This window comes from Corvus kubaryi, unplaced genomic scaffold (genome assembly GCF_017639235.1).
Source record: "Corvus kubaryi isolate FWS band 111438036 unplaced genomic scaffold, C.kubaryi_AGA036_p1.0 split1-37355, whole genome shotgun sequence".
In the NCBI taxonomy this organism is placed as follows: Eukaryota; Metazoa; Chordata; class Aves; order Passeriformes; family Corvidae; genus Corvus; species Corvus kubaryi.
The window spans coordinates 3,852,164-3,867,322 of NW_024582078.1; the positions used below are offsets into that span (position 1 = coordinate 3,852,164).

General features: G+C 51.1%; 1 protein-coding gene across 2 annotated transcripts in view; it reads left to right on the forward strand.

Moving 5' to 3' along the window:
- Positions 1-4,294: 4,294 nt before the first annotated feature.
- Positions 4,295-15,159, forward strand: part of CAMK1G (calcium/calmodulin dependent protein kinase IG) — a 13,127-nt gene continuing 2,262 nt past the window's right edge. Inside the window, exons 1-11 of one of the 2 annotated variants that reach the window (XM_042013315.1) lie at positions 4,295-4,727; positions 8,241-8,358; positions 9,786-9,914; positions 10,183-10,257; positions 10,926-11,064; positions 11,194-11,317; positions 11,815-11,890; positions 12,413-12,525; positions 13,796-13,874; positions 14,289-14,376; positions 14,836-15,103. In XM_042013315.1, the coding sequence (XP_041869249.1) occupies positions 8,267-8,358; positions 9,786-9,914; positions 10,183-10,257; positions 10,926-11,064; positions 11,194-11,317; positions 11,815-11,890; positions 12,413-12,525; positions 13,796-13,874; positions 14,289-14,376; positions 14,836-15,103 (1,183 nt within the window). In that variant the 5' untranslated portion in view covers positions 4,295-4,727; positions 8,241-8,266. Of the gene's footprint in view, positions 4,728-8,240; positions 8,359-9,785; positions 9,915-10,182; positions 10,258-10,925; positions 11,065-11,193; positions 11,318-11,814; positions 11,891-12,412; positions 12,526-13,795; positions 13,875-14,288; positions 14,377-14,835 lie in introns of both variants that reach the window. The other variant, XM_042013314.1, reaches the window with a different exon arrangement.

Genomic DNA, 15,159 nt, shown 5'->3' on the forward strand with positions numbered 1-15,159 from the left:
GTCCTGCTGCTCTCTGTGCCTGCTCCTCTTCCCCAGGGATGAAGGTTCCTCTCAGTCCTTGTCACAAATTCTTTAGAACCTGCTGAGAAGCACCAGAGATCAAGATAGTGTTGGTGTATCACTTACAGGAGGGGTTTTTCCCTCATGTTCTTAAGCCTGTAATCACAGATAAAATAGAAGAAGTGATTTAAAGCTGTTCTGTGGCCCAGGGGGAAAAAATCTGATCTGAAACACGCATAATCCTGTATGAGACGAGCCCAGAAGAATCTAATTGGATTCTTCCCCAAGCTAAATTCTACAGTGCAGTTATCTCCTTGATTATTTACTGCACACAGTAATAAGCAGACAAAGAAAAATTGCTCCTGGAAAAGTTTTTCAAGCAGATTTCGGCATCCTGAAAGATTTCTTTTGTTGGGAATGCCTTAATAGGTCAGGGTTTTAACGGCCATCACAAGGTGTAAAAGGAATGGCTCTGGAAATTCTGAATTCCATTGCTCCTGTTGCCTTTTTTGGCTGTAAGAACTGATCTGTTGATTTACTGGACCTCCTTCCCTTTGGCACCACGGAGCAGGGAGGTGTCCAGGGCCCCAGTCAGAGCAGCACTTCACCAGTGACTTCTGGAGGGTGCTGAAGTTCCCGCTGTGCTCCTGGTCCGGGATGGAGTTTCCAGGGAATCCCGAAGCCTGGGGACGGTTCTGGGAGCTGCCAGAGACTCCATCGGGAAGGACGTGGACTGAAGCCAAGCCCAGCCCCAGGCTGCCCCCGGCACCAGCTCTCCCCACCTTGCCAGGGAGGGGTGGGCACTCCCTGCAGGCTTCTCCGAGGACGTGAGCGGGGACTGGGGAGGATGAACTCCCCGAGGCTTCCCAGGCACCGCAGCCAGCAGCCACCACAGCTCCCCGAGCCTCCCCAGATGCACTAAATGAAGTTTTGCTCTTCACGGATGCGTAATTAACCCCTTGAGTAAACATCTATTCAAACCTGCATAATTAGCACTGCATTTTGCAAAAGGGTAATGAAAGGCCCTTTTAGGTTCCTAATTGGCTTCCTCTCAGTCAGCTCTGGGTACGAGCTATCAGCACTGGAAGGGCTCTGTACGGATCGGGAATGTGAGGCTGGAATTCCCCACAGGATGGCCGAGGGTGCCCAGTCAACCACTCCTCGTGTGGACTCACAGAGAAAACCTGGCTCAGGTTGGAGAAACGCAGCCCTACACCCCCAAAGTGTGACTGTTGGGTAAATTTTAGGATGGTGGTTTGTGCAGTGGGTTGGGATGTGTCCCAGAAAGGCAGTTTTCTATGGAAATGATGGAGATAAAAGAGATGGTTGGAATTATTAGGGACAGATAATGAAGCTGTGCAGTAAATGTGCCACTGAACAGGGTAATTAACAGTAATGCTCATCAGGAGCTAATTACATGATTCTTTACCATTTTTAAATGAATGGTTACCATGTAGTTTCCAGGACCAGAATTCCCAGGTTAAGGAGAACGTGCAAAACCTGAGTTCCTTGGGTAACTCAGCCACCAATTTATCCACTTAATTTTTAAAAACTAAGCCTGGAAAAAAGAGCAGCTCTTTCCAGCTGAGACAACGTGACTCAAATAATCAGCATCCAGACCCACCTCAACTCATTCCCAATCAGGCCATAAATGAAGGAGCCTCCCTGCTTCACAGAATCCCTGTTTTAAGGCAACAAAGAAAAGCAAATAATGCTCCCAGACTGAGAGGAATGTGTTATCGGACTGCACATTATTTCAAGGAGTTCAGCTACAATAATAACACCTTCCCCTGGCCAACTGCCCAAAATCCCAACTGCATCACTCGCGTTTTTGCAACTTTTCTTTAAAGAAGGGTTTTTCCTCGCCTGTTTCCTTTTGCTCCAGAGGCCAGGTGGTTCCATTGGCTGTGCTGCAGTGCTCTCTGCTGGCACCAGCCCGGAGCTCCTGGGATGCTCCAGCTGAGCAGAGGCTGTCCCAGACCCTGCCATAGAATCACAGAATGGTTTAGGTTGGAAAAGACCTTCAGGAACATCGAGTCCAACCCTTACCCCAGCACGGCCACCAATACTGCACATCCCCAAGTGCCACCTGGGATTGCCCTTCTGGTGCTGCCAGACCCAAGGATTACAACCCCTGAGTCAGGCTCCAGGAAAACCCAGGGATTGCCAGCCCTGGCTCTCTGTATTTGCTTTCTGAGTGTGTGTTTACATTCAGGGTGTCCTGACTCAAAATCCTCTGCCTGAACCTCCCCCCGTGCACACAGGTCCTGCCTGAAGGGCCCTGTTCCCCTCTCACAGAGGGTTTGGGTGGGAAGGGATATTAAAGATCATCTATTTCCAAATTCCACTGTCCCAGGCTGCTCCAAGCCTTGTCCACCCTGGCCTTGGACACTTCCAGGGACAGGGCAGCCGCAGCTTCTCTGGGCACCCTGTGCCAGGGCCTCCCCACCCTCACAGGGAGGAATTCCCTCCCAACATCCACTCTAAATCTTCCCTCTTTTACTTTAAAACCACTCCTCCTTGTCCTCTCACCAGCTGCCTCTGTAAAAAGTCCCTCTTCATCTTTTTTATTACACTCAGGGGATATTTTCTTTCCTCATTCTTTGCAAAACCTCCCAGGCACGTTCCAGGTGCTCTTCCCCGGGGATGGGGATAGCGGCGCCTTCCCTGCCCTGTGCAGAGGGGCTGCTGTGCTGTGCTGTGGTGCTGCTGTGCTGTGACCCAGGTGCTGCTGTGCTGGGTGCTGCTGTGCTGTGACGTGCTGCTGTGCTGTGCTGTGGTGCTGCTGTGCTGTGACCCTGGTGCTGCTGTGCTGGGTGCTGCTGTGCTGTGACGTGCTGCTGTGCTGTGATGTGGTGCTGCTGCTGTGATGTGGTGCTGCTGTGCTGTGACCCAGGTGCTGTGACGTGCTGCTGCTGTGACGTGGTGCTGCTGTGCTGTGCTGTGGTGCTGCTGTGCTGTGACGTGGTGCTTGCTGCTGTTTCCCTCACGCCCCCTCACTCTGATTCACGCCAGCAGTGCCGCTCGCTCCCGCTGCCTTTGGTTAAGAACTGCTATTTTGCTATTTTAGCTCAAGCCCACGGAGAGCTAGGCACAAGTCCCTGAACTGAATTGCTGCTGTCCCAGATTTCCATCAGGCAAGGTCAGGAGCCACCATCTACATCGATTCCTGCACAGCAGAGCCCTCAGGGGAGCTCTTCCCTCTCACTCCTGCAGGTTGTTGGCCAAGCTCTGAACTCTGGTGATGTGGGAACACTGCAGCTGAAGAGCTCTTCTCTCCTTCCATTTTTTTCAGGAATGTTTCTTCCTACTCTGACTTCTGGTCGTCCCCAGCACCGCCCTGCTGCAGTCGGGCTCTTTCTGTGGATTTATGACACATTTACAGCGAGTTCTGCAGGACAAGGCAAGGCGTGGGCACCCAGCGCTGTTTGCCAGAGCCACCTCCCCTCCAAACAGCTCCAGGGGCTGGAGCACAGGCAGAGCTTCCCTTTTGTTCTGCTCACCTCTGCCTTGAACTTCTCCAAAGCCATCCCAAGACGGCTGATGAATCCCCTAATAACCCCCCCAATAAACCCCCCTAATACCCCCCCAATAAACCCCCCTAATAACTCCCCAATAAACCCCCCTAATAACTCCCCAATAAACCCCCCTAATAAAGCCCCTCACATCACTCTGGCTTTGGTGTCTCCCCCAGCAGTGGGACTGACTCCCCCTCACTCCACAGCTGAGGCCTTACAGCGACTTTCAGGGTAAAATCAATGCAAATTCCACCAAAACCTTGCACTAAAGGAAACCTGCATGTTCAAACCCACATCCAGAAATCCTAACAAAGTCCCTGTGGAGTTCCCAGAGATGGAACCCGAACAGCAAAGAAAGGAACAACACCAAAGAGCCTTCGCCTTGGAACCAAGCTACTGAGGGGAAATATATTAAGAAAAAGAATGTGATTTTCAAGTATTGCCTCAGAGCTGATTTATTCCTGACATAAAACTAAACTTCACAATGATATGGACTTTTTCCATGCATTATTCTAGATGGCAGTGTAAATCAACTGAGAATGCAGTCAGTAAAGTTGTTATTGCCAGCTCTAAAAATCCCACACTGTAGAAAAGATTCAAAGAATTATTAATATTTCCTCTATTCCTGTGTGCTGTGCTTGAGCAGGCACACAGAGGGAGGTTTTGAAAGTCAAAGTAGAGCTATTGTATGGAGTAAAATAGCCCCAAATTCCGGGCATGGAGATTAACCTCAGCTCAGTGATTGTTCTCCGTGGGTTTGTGCCATTTAAACGGCGAGGAGCATCCCCTTCCCAGTGCTGGAGCTCCTGCTGGGAGACCCTGTCCCAGCCCAGTCCCACAGAACTCCCAGCGCCATCCGAAGGACAGCGGGGCGGTTTCCAAACGCTGAGGAGTCGTTTGTTTGATGAAGGCAAATTCTATTTGTGTTCCACCTGGGAACATCGCAGCGCCAGCCCGGGCAGGGGCAGGAGCTGCTGGCCCAGCCCCGTCCCTCTGGTGCCCGGTGGGATCGCTGGCACTGCCGCTCCTGCTGCGCTATCCCCGTGCTCCTGCTGACTCCCCTCTTCCCAGCTCGGTGCTCCATCCCTTCCTCCTCCTCCTCCTCCTCCTCCTCCTCCTCCTCGCCGAGCCCGGGCAGGCTCTAATCCCCGCAGACTCGGAGCTGAGCGGGAGCAGCCAACAGGAGTTGCTTTGTCTGTGCTGACTTGGGTAAGCAAAATATTCTTTCCTTACGAGCCATTTGCTGTTCCTGCTCTTGCACTGGAGCAGGTGGGATCCCCGCTCACCTGCTTTTCTTTAAAATGGATTTTATCTTGTAACAGGGAAATACCGGAGGACTTCTCCTCCGTAGTATCCTCCAGCACTGGTGTTATATTTAGCGATTTCATAGAAAGCTGTCTCTGGCATTTTACTTCCAAAGTATTTTAGGAAATCTGGGATATTTATAATTGAAATGGAGATTTTTGTAAGTGTTCCCCAAGTTGCTTTGGAAGGGGTGGCGTGGTGGGGGGAATACGGGAGGTTTGACATGGGTTTGTTTTTAATGGCGAGCTCGTGGTTTCAATTTCTTATTCTTTTGTCCCTGAACACGGAGGCTGCCCTGGCACTTCATTCATTCATTCATTCATTCACGTGCAGATTTACTTGATTTGCTGTATTTTTTTTTAAATCAAAGCCCTTTGAATTTGTATTCTCCTCTTTCTCCTATAAACTTCTAATTCCAAAGGCAAACCCCTGAAAGCTGCATGTCTGTTCCCCCTGCACATGGAAGTTTGTCACGAGACCATTAATCATGCCTTACAATCATTCTGCTAATGCAGTGCATCCATTCAGAAGCAGGGTCTGGCTGCAGATGGATTTGTTGCTGTGGGATATGGAAGCAGAACAAATTTCCTCAGGAAATATTTAAGCAAGGTCATAATAACATCCCTGGCACTCTGAGCAGTGTCGTGCTGGATCAGACAGAGCAGAGTAGTTCGTTGGCTCAGGCTGTAGAAGAGCCCAAAGATCAGACATTAATATCAAACCTGTTTATTATCTTATCTCTAGAATATAAACTCGACTGAAGCCCTGCATGTTGCTGTATTTGTTATGATGGGGAAGAGGGAAGCTCCACAAATTAAAGCCATGTTATGCACTTCATTTTCAGCTCCAGAGGTCCTCCCCTGCATTAGTTAATGAGCTCTTCAATCTCATTATGCAACCTTAGCACACCGGTGTGCTTGCACTGCCAAGAGGTGAACGGGCAAAAGGGCACCACAGACCCCTGTTGGGATCAGGGTTAAAATAACGCGTATTCCATGTGCCTGTGGGTGCCCTCCGTGTGCATCCCACTGCTGGGGCTGGAATGTCCCCAGGCACACCTGGAGGGGTCAGGACGGAGCTGACAGGGGAAGGAGGGCAGGGCAGGGATGGGAGTGTGCAGATGGGCACACCACAGGGCAGGAAAAGCTGCCAGTCCCAGCACAAAGTGTGTGCCCAACTTCTGCCATGTTCTTAGTCCTGCGGGAAGCTTCTCCAGCTGCGTGGGTCGATCCATAAACCCAGGTTTGTGCACCAACAGTGGGACAGGTGAGGGCACTGGAAAGGGCACAGGGTGCCCAGAGCAGCTGTGGCTGCCCCTGGATACCTTGGAAGTGTCCAAGGCCAGGCTGGAGGGGGCTTGGAGCAGCCTGGGACAGTGGGAGGTGTCCCTGTCATGGCAGGGGTGGCACTGGATGAGCTTTGAGGTCCCTTCCCAAACCGTTCTGGGATTCTGGGATTGTTGCACCAGAGCTTGAACAAATAACAAAAGACAGACAACAAATACATCAAAGGTTGCATTGTGACCAACTGCTGTCAAGTGCAACAGGTGACTTAACCAGAGTGAGAGACAAAGATGGGCTCCCAAAGACTCAGGGAATTCCCATTCTCCTGATCCCATAATCATGGCTGGACCCAGGCTGCCATGTCCTGCACCATGGCAAACACTTCCCCTTGTACCAAAAGAGGAAAAACCATGGAGAAGGATGTGATCCAACATGAGGGGAGTTGGCAAGTGTCCCTCACCTGAGCACATATGGAATCACAGGATGGTTTAGGTTGGAAGGGACCTTAAAAACCATTCCCTTCCACCCCCCCTGCCATATGCAGCTTTACATCTCAGGAACTCAAACATTCCATTATTTTGCTCTCAAAATAGCAGCATTTACTCCCCTTCCTCACAGAGAGGCGAGGGCAGGCAGGAAATGACTTGCTGATGATGGCACAGAAAAACTGAGAAAGCAGGAAATCAAATCCACGTGTAGGGAGCGAGAGCTGCTCATCCAGCCTGTCCCCAGCACCAACTGCCACACACCAAGTGACAGCAGGAGCAGCTCTGACAGGAGCAGGTGATTCACAGGAGACTGAAGAAAACAGGATACTTCGTTCCGGTGGGAGCAAAATCCGCTTTAAAATAAGGAACTTGTTGAATTCACAAGGAATTAAACAACAAAATACTCCAGGAATGGAGCTGAAATGAGCCAGGATTGGGCAAATTTAACCCTTGGGCTTGAATGGGCCAAATGTTCAGAACTGAGTGTCCATCACGCCACTGTCACCTCTGCCCAGTGCAGGAGGGGTTTGTCTGCCCTGGGTCCCTCTGCCCCTCTCAGGCTGCCCATGGAGCTGCTCCCAACCAGGACGTGCTTCAGCACAGGAGCCCAAAATGCCACTTGTCCCCAGGGCCAGGCTGACCTACTTGGTTTTTTTTCTTTTTTCACCTCATATTCTCTGGTTGGCAGCAGGCTGGGAGAGGAGTGGAGAGCTCCTCTCAATTTCCCTGTCACTCAGCACCACTGCTAGCCCGGGTTTGATGTTTATTTAAGGTGGATAAAACTCACCTGCCATCACCAGCTGAATGTCTCTGCCAGCAAATTCTCCTTCTGTGATGTTCCATGCCTGTACATTTGGGATGGGCAGGTGACTTCAAAGAAAACATTATTTAGGGGCATAAAATAATTGGCAGAAAGGTTTCTACTGATTGATCAGCATTTTTGTGAGGGACTTTTGACCTTCACTGATTTCAAACAGCAAGATAAGGCTGGGTTCTATAAGGAGCTGCATTTCTAAGAGTTACACAAGCATCAGAAACCAGGAGGTAAATAAAGGTCAAGTTCATGAGGCCTTTGGTGATTTTATGGACTGAAGCCTTCAACTGTTTACAATTGAGTCAATTTTGGTTTCAATAATATTAAATTAACCTTTAAAAATTGTGTCAAGGAACTGAAAACCCTGCAAACGTGCTAATTAAGGAGATAAAGTAGGTTCAGGACGAATCCAATATCTAAGCTGTCTCTCATGAAAAAAGACCTTTCAGCTTTTCCTCTGCTTTAATACTTCTGCCTTTTCCAAATGGATAACTAACATCCATGAAAGCTTTTGCTTTGTCTTCTAAAGGCCCAGCTATGTCCCACAGTTCCTGCTCTGGGAAGGCAGATTCTCCACACTCCCAGGGATGCTCCCCATGCCCCTGCTGCCCAGGGTCACTTTTACATCTGTTTTTCCCTCTTTTCCAGGCTCCTTTCTCTCCTTCCATTGTCCCTCCAGTCCTTAGACCCGATCTCATTATGAGTGCTGAGGGGTTTGTGGAACATTTCACACCTCCGAGACCTCAGCCAGCTCTAATTCTAACTGGGGAGTCCTGGGCTTCCTGCAAGCACAAACCACGTCAGGCACCTCTTCTCCTTCTCCCCCTCACAGCGTTCCCTGCTTCCACTCTGGAGGAGATGGGGCGCAAGGAAGAGGACGACAGCAGCTCCTGGAAGAAGCAGACCAGCAACATCCGCACAACCTTCATTTTCATGGAGGCCCTGGGATCGTGAGTACCAGCCCTGCCCTCGGGGCAGGAGCACCCCCAGACCCGGCTCCCTCTGGGTCAGCCCGGGAACAGGTGAGGGGTGCCCAGGGCTGCTGCTGCTCCAGTTCCCAAACAGCTCCAAATCCCCCCAGCCCCAGGCACAGCTGAGTCCCCTCTGCCCTTCCCTCCATCCCCTCTAACCCTGATGGAAGCCTGGATAAGTTTTTGCTCCGTTCCTGCCTGCTCCTGCTGCTGCAAGGTCAGGGCTGGCGCAGGGAGAGGAATGACAATAACAAGTCGTATATTTAGCTCAGGAACCCTGACTCAGTTGGGGAATGAAACAAAAACAAGGATGTTGGAGTTGTACAATCCTTCCCTGTTCGTTAACAGCTTAATTTGCCTATTCATGGGGATGAGACAACAAAACATTTCCAAGGTGGTGGGGGAGGAATTGAATTACCTCCACCAGCAAGATCTGTCATGGACAAATTTTCTGTGACTTCCGAGCCCATGACAAAGTTCCCAAAGAAGCAGCTACTCCAAATGCTGTGCCTTGTCAGCCTCAGAAATTAACTGAATTATCCAGCAGCTTTCACTAAAGGAATGAGGTTAGAAAAAGCTTTATTCTCTCCTATCCCACTTGTTGATTCATCATTTTTAATAAGGGGCATAATTATTATAAACTGTTTGGGACAGAGATGTAGAACAGATGCCCCAGCAGCTGATTTGTAGGTTGTTCATTTCCTACTATTGCTTTAATAGGAAAATTTATCATTAGCAATTGGGATTTTTCCCCACATGCATTGCTTCAGCTCCCTGAAGAATTGAAATTAAGATCTAGGACCTAAAATCACCTCAAACTTGTTATCACTTTCCCCCAGGGTCCACAGCATTGCCCTTCCTTGCCCTGCCCTCAGCTCCCTGCAGGGCTTTGCAGACTCAGAGCAAATTCCATTTCATGGCCCCCAATTAATGTCCCGCGGGTTTGATGAGGATTAGTGAGGACTGACCTGGCACAGTGTCACTGTCACTGCCCCGAGCCTCGTGCTCAGCTCCCCAGGACGGACCTTTAACAGGATTTAGGGCTTTAGGCAGGTTATAAATACCTGCTCCTGCTGCTTGGGGTGAGCCCTGGCCAGGGAGGGAGCAGCCACTCCCTGTCACTTTGTCACTGAGGGGACACAGGTGGCAGCAGGTGACACCAACCCAAGCTGCAGCTCCCCGTGGGCTGGGCAGAATTAACATTTTCTCTACAGAAAAAACTGTGGGGTTTTACCTATACTGCATAACCTTGCCTTGAATATCCTAAGATTGGGGCTGCTGGAGGTACAGTTCCAGCTTTACAATCCCACCACGTTGTTTTCCCTGGCTATTTCCCCTCTCTGTCAGTCCCTCCCAGCTCCCAGAAGCAGCACCCACTGAAATGCAGCTTCTCCCCCTCTCTGCAGAGGTGCCTTCTCAGAGGTTTTCCTGGTGAAGCAGAAGAGCACTGGCAAGCTCTTTGCTCTGAAATGCATCAAGAAGTCTCCTCTCAACAGGGACAGCAGCTTGGAGAACGAAATAGCAGTGCTGAAAAAGTGAGTGTTACAGTCCAAGGAACGCTCCTGACGGACTGGGTACTTCAAATAAAGGGTCTGGTCCCCACCACTGATGGTGCTTGGTGCTTCAAAAGGACTTGGATGGGCATCAGTGATCCTCTGCCACACAGGGGGAGGGACATCAGCCCCAGAACACCCCAGTGAACTTTCACTGGTGATTAAAGCAAGATGACCATCGGGTTTCCCACCTCAGAAGCCCCTTCCGTCCTTGCCAGGTTTTGTTTCTGACCCATGTTTCCCTTTGCAGAATAAAGCACGAAAACATTGTGACTTTAGAAGACATTTATGAGAGCACAACCCACTTCTACCTGGTCATGCAGCTGTGAGTACCATCAGAGCCATTTCTGTGGGGCCACAGGGGCAGGAGCAGGGGGATTTCAGCACCCACACCCCAGAGCCCCTCAAGGGCCCATTCAAGCACCCTCAGTGCCAAGGTTGGAACCAACCCGGACACTCCTTGTGGCACCTTGGCTCATCCCCGTTTTTACAGCAGCTTTCTAAACCATGATTTGGATCTATTTATGCAAATGAATTCCTCACAGTTTAGCAGGGCAGAGGCAGAAGTATTTCTAATTAGAGCTGTGCCACGCAGGGTTTCTAGAAATGGAATGGGCACCGTGTCAGCAGAAGAGAAAGAGCCCTGAGCACCCGGCTGCTGCTGCTGCTGCTGAACTGTAAATTTAGCAAAGGACAAAAGCCTATAACCACTTGTGGAGTAGAGCCTGAGGCAGGGCTGGATACCTGCAGCTCAGCCCTACCAGGATTTACCTCACAACCTCACCCAAGTTCCCCAGGTTTACCAGCAATCCTCACTGGCAGCCTGGAATCGCACCCAGGAGCATCCATCGGCCTCAGCCTCCCAAAAGCTGCTGCCCGAGGAATGGTTCTGCTGTAAAAGGACCAGAAACTCAGCTGACCTAACACCAAAGCATGATTAGCTTTGTTTACGTTTTTTCCAGTCCTTTTCTGTCTAAGCTGCCCTCTCCACAGGGTGTCTGGGGGAGAGCTGTTTGACAGGATCCTGGAACGAGGCGTCTACACGGAGAAAGATGCGAGCCTGGTGATCCACCAGGTCCTGACAGCTGTCAAGTACCTCCACGAGAACGGGATCGTGCACCGGGACCTGAAGGTGAGCCCTGCCCTGGCTCCTGGCCCGTGGGGAGCTGGCAGCTTCACCTGCTCTGCCCCACCACCTTCTGCTCCTCTTTGCCATTTTCCTGCCACAAATTTCACCCTCTGACCCCCGCCGTGTTCACAGCCTGAGAACCTCCTTTACCTCACCCCCGAAGAGAACTCCAAAATCATGATCACGGATTTTGGCTTGTCGAAAATGGAGCAGAACGGGATCATGTCCACAGCCTGTGGGACTCCAGGATACGTGGGTGAGCCAAGGGGCAGCAGTGGGGTTGTGCTGGTGGATTTCCTGGAAAACAGTTGTGCACGTACAGGACATTGCCTGGAAGAAGGGAAAAAAATACATCAATACGTTGCTAATGACATGCTACTCACAGATGAACTGCACAGACCCTACAAACAGGTGTAGGGACTGAAAAACATCAAAACTTTCAAAATGCAAAGAAAAGGGTAATTTTGAGAAAAATGTATTTATTGAAAAAATTATAAAAATTATTTTAATGCAATGGGATTTTGTTTAATTCCCACCAGACTACATTGGCAGGATGCAGCTCCCTGGTTAAACCTCACTGTGCAGGCAGAGATTGTCTGTGGTTCCTTCTGTTTAATGGCATAAAATAGATACAAAAACCACAGACCAGTTCAGCTGGGAAATGGGGCTGGTGCTGGCTGAGACTGCTGCTTCTCCCAGTGCTGGATAATTCATTACTGCTCAGAACTCCCCTTTGGTTTTGCTGTCCTGCAGCCCCCGAGGTGCTGGCCCAGAAGCCCTACAGCAAAGCCGTGGACTGCTGGTCCATCGGGGTGATCACCTACATCCTGTGAGTACCAGCAAGCAGCAGCATCCCACTTGTTTTTCCGTGAGTTTCCCAACTCCCCCGGGGCTCTGCGGAGCGGCAGCGGGGGCGATGCCAGACCTCCTATTTTTCTGTGGAGCACAGCACTGAATTCCTCCTAAACACAGGAATTAAAGGGCTGTGGGGAATCAAGTGCAGGAGCGGAGATGAAAGGAATCACATTTGCTCTGTTCTGCGCCTCATCCTGTGCTTTGTTTTTCTCCAATTCCCTACAAATACCTTTCCATCTTCCCGGGGACTTTTTGTTTCGTTCCCTCCCACACCGCTCAGCTCGGTACCAGCTGTGGCTTTGTCCTCTCGCTGCTGCAGGGAAGTTTTTAACTCTTTTGTGCATCTTTACAGATCCACTGAGCAGAGAGGGACGGAGGAGCGGGCAGAGCAGCTCCTCTGCCACTCCTCACTCCTGTGGCCTCCCTGGGCTCTGGAGAAGCCTGTGCCCACTTTGTGGTGGCATTGAAGGGCCCCTGGCTCTGTGCTCTGTTCCAGGCTCTGTGGGTACCCCCCTTTCTATGAAGAAACTGAATCCAAACTCTTTGAAAAGATTAAGGAAGGCTACTACGAGTTTGAGTCTCCATTTTGGGACGATATCTCCGAGTCAGGTAAAGCTCCGGCACTGGGAAGCTCCACGCTCCCTCCCGCAGGCTCAATCCCAAATCCCCAAACCAGCCAAGCCCTGAACGCCCTGTGCTGCCTCAGCAGGGAAGGGGAGGGCTGGGGCTCTGAGTGGAGTCACTCACACAGCAGCAAGCCCTCGGATGTGGGGATGGTGGGGATGATCAGAGGCTCCATCTCCTCAGTGCTGGGGGAATGATGCCAAAGCAAAGCTGCTTTGGGGCAGCTTGGGTGCTTGGAGCCTGCCTGGAATGCAGCATCCTCAGCTGAGGCCTTGGTTAGTGTAAACCTGATTTTCACAAACGATTACTGAGCTCTGAGCGGGCTTAGATTTCCCTTGGAAGTGTCCCAGGCCAGGCTGGATGGGGCTTGGAGCAGCCTGGGACAGTGGGAAGTGTCCCTGCCCAGGGTAGGGGTGGCACTGGATGGGCTTTAAGGCTCCTTCCAACCCAAATAGTCTCTGATTCTGTAAGAAGGGAAACTCCAGGGGTTTTCCGCATTTTTTTCCTATGTCCTGTCAGCCACCACTTCCCCAGCCCAACCTGCTCGTGGAGCTCCCCTGTGCACAGCTCACTGCAGGCTGCATCCTCACGGCCCGTTCCAACATCAATCCTTAATACAAACAAACAAGCCTAGCAGGGCTGTGCTGGGGTTTAATAACAAACATCACGATCCCTCCTGCAAGAAAAAGAAAAAAAAGGGGAGAGATGTAAAAGCTCTTCAGGGCAACTTCTAAATCTGCTCAGTTGGCACTTCATGGTTTTTAGAGTTATTTTTTAAGTGAATAATTAAACTGCAACTCACACAGTCTAAGAGTGAAGTTTGGCACATCCACAGTTGATATTTTTTCATCTGGAGCCTGTCCCTATGAGAATCTCCCTTTATTGGAGCAATTACAGAATTATTAAGGTTGGAAAAGACACGCAAGATCACGTCCAGCCTTTGAATGAATCCCACCATGCCCACCAAACCACATCACCAAGTGCCATCTACTCACTGTTTGAGCACTTCCAGGGATGGTGACTCCACCGCTGCCCTGGGCAGCCCCTTCCAGTGCCTGACCACTCTTTCAGTGAAGGAATTTTTCCCAATATCCAACCTGCACCTCCCCTGGTGCAGGGATACAAATCCCTTCTAATCAGGGCTGACCTCTGTGATGTTCATCCAGCAGCATTTCCCATGTTCTGTTAGGGCCAGGTCTGGCAAGAAGGTGAAAATAACCTTTTCTCTCTGTTTTTTTCCCCCTTTCCCAAACAGCCAAGGATTTCATCCGACATTTACTGGAGAAGAACCCAAGCGCGAGGTTCACCTGTGAGGAAGCCCTGCGGCACCCGTGGTGAGGGGACAGGGTGGCCATGGGGATTCTCCAGCCCCCCATGTCTCGCTCCATGTGCTCCGTGGGAGCTGGGAACAGGAGCATCCCTGGGAACAGGAGTGTCCCCCACCCCGTCATTAACGTCACCGCCGCCCCCGCGCTGGCTCCTTCTTGTGAGCAAAGAAAGCAAACGATGAATAATTAAAGATGCAATTTGTGCATATTTGCCTCCACAAACAGAGGCAGAGAAGAAATCCCACCCTGAGCTTTCTCAGGCTTTGAAGTGTGTGTTTGTGTTACATTTTGTTGCTGTTTTTCCTTTGGGTTTAATTATTGCTGATTGAACGTACAAAGCAGTTCAGTGCTTCCAGAATGTGGAATGCCTTACAAATGCCATCTGCTTACGAGCCCATTTTCTTCTCTTCCCATCTGCAGGATTAATGGAAATACAGCCCTTCACCGTGACATCTACCCATCTGTCAGTGCTCAGATCCAGAAAAACTTTGCAAAGAGCAAATGGAGGGTAAGTGGCTGCTGCCAGGAGCCCAGAGCCATTTCACCAACAAATACCAGTTGCTGTCAGCCAGCACGGAGCAGGGCTTCAGCTGGGTGGGTAAGCACCCAAAAGTTGGGATCCTCCAAAGCTGGATCCTCCACACTGCCTGCAGTCAGTGTTTGCAGGGTGTTTGGAGCAATATTCCCTGCTGCAAAGTGAGCTGGGAGATTCACCACAAACATCGAGCTCCGGGGCCTCACCAGGAGAGCAGAGGGCAGGGGGCCGTTCCCAGCTGTTCCCCATTTTCCTCGGGTGGAAACTCCAAATGCATCAGCAGCTTGCACTCGATGGAAAACACGGAGTTTATGGCAGGAACGTGCCCGTGCCAACAGCCAGTGCCAACAGCGCTGTGCCCGGTGTCACCTGGGGGGACAACGTGTCCTGGCAGCACCAGGTGCTCACCAGGGGTTTTGTCTCCTTCCCCAGCAAGCCTTCAACGCTGCGGCCGTCGTGCACCACATGAAGAAGCTGCACATGAGCGGCCACGGGGCAGCTGAGAGCTCTGTCCCTGTCACAGAGACCTCAGAGCCCCCCAGACCCAGCAGCCCCACGGGGACCCCCCCGCCAGCAGCGCCAAGCGGTGACAAGGACACAGCGCAGGGCCCCTCGCAGGGGTACCCAAACCCACCCACTCAGCCCGAGCAGGACACAGGAATGGGCGAGGAAAAGCTGCCAAGCCCCCCGGAGGAGGGACCCCTGCCCAGGGACAGCAGCCTGGCCCTGCCGGACACCCACAGCCCCCCGGAGGAG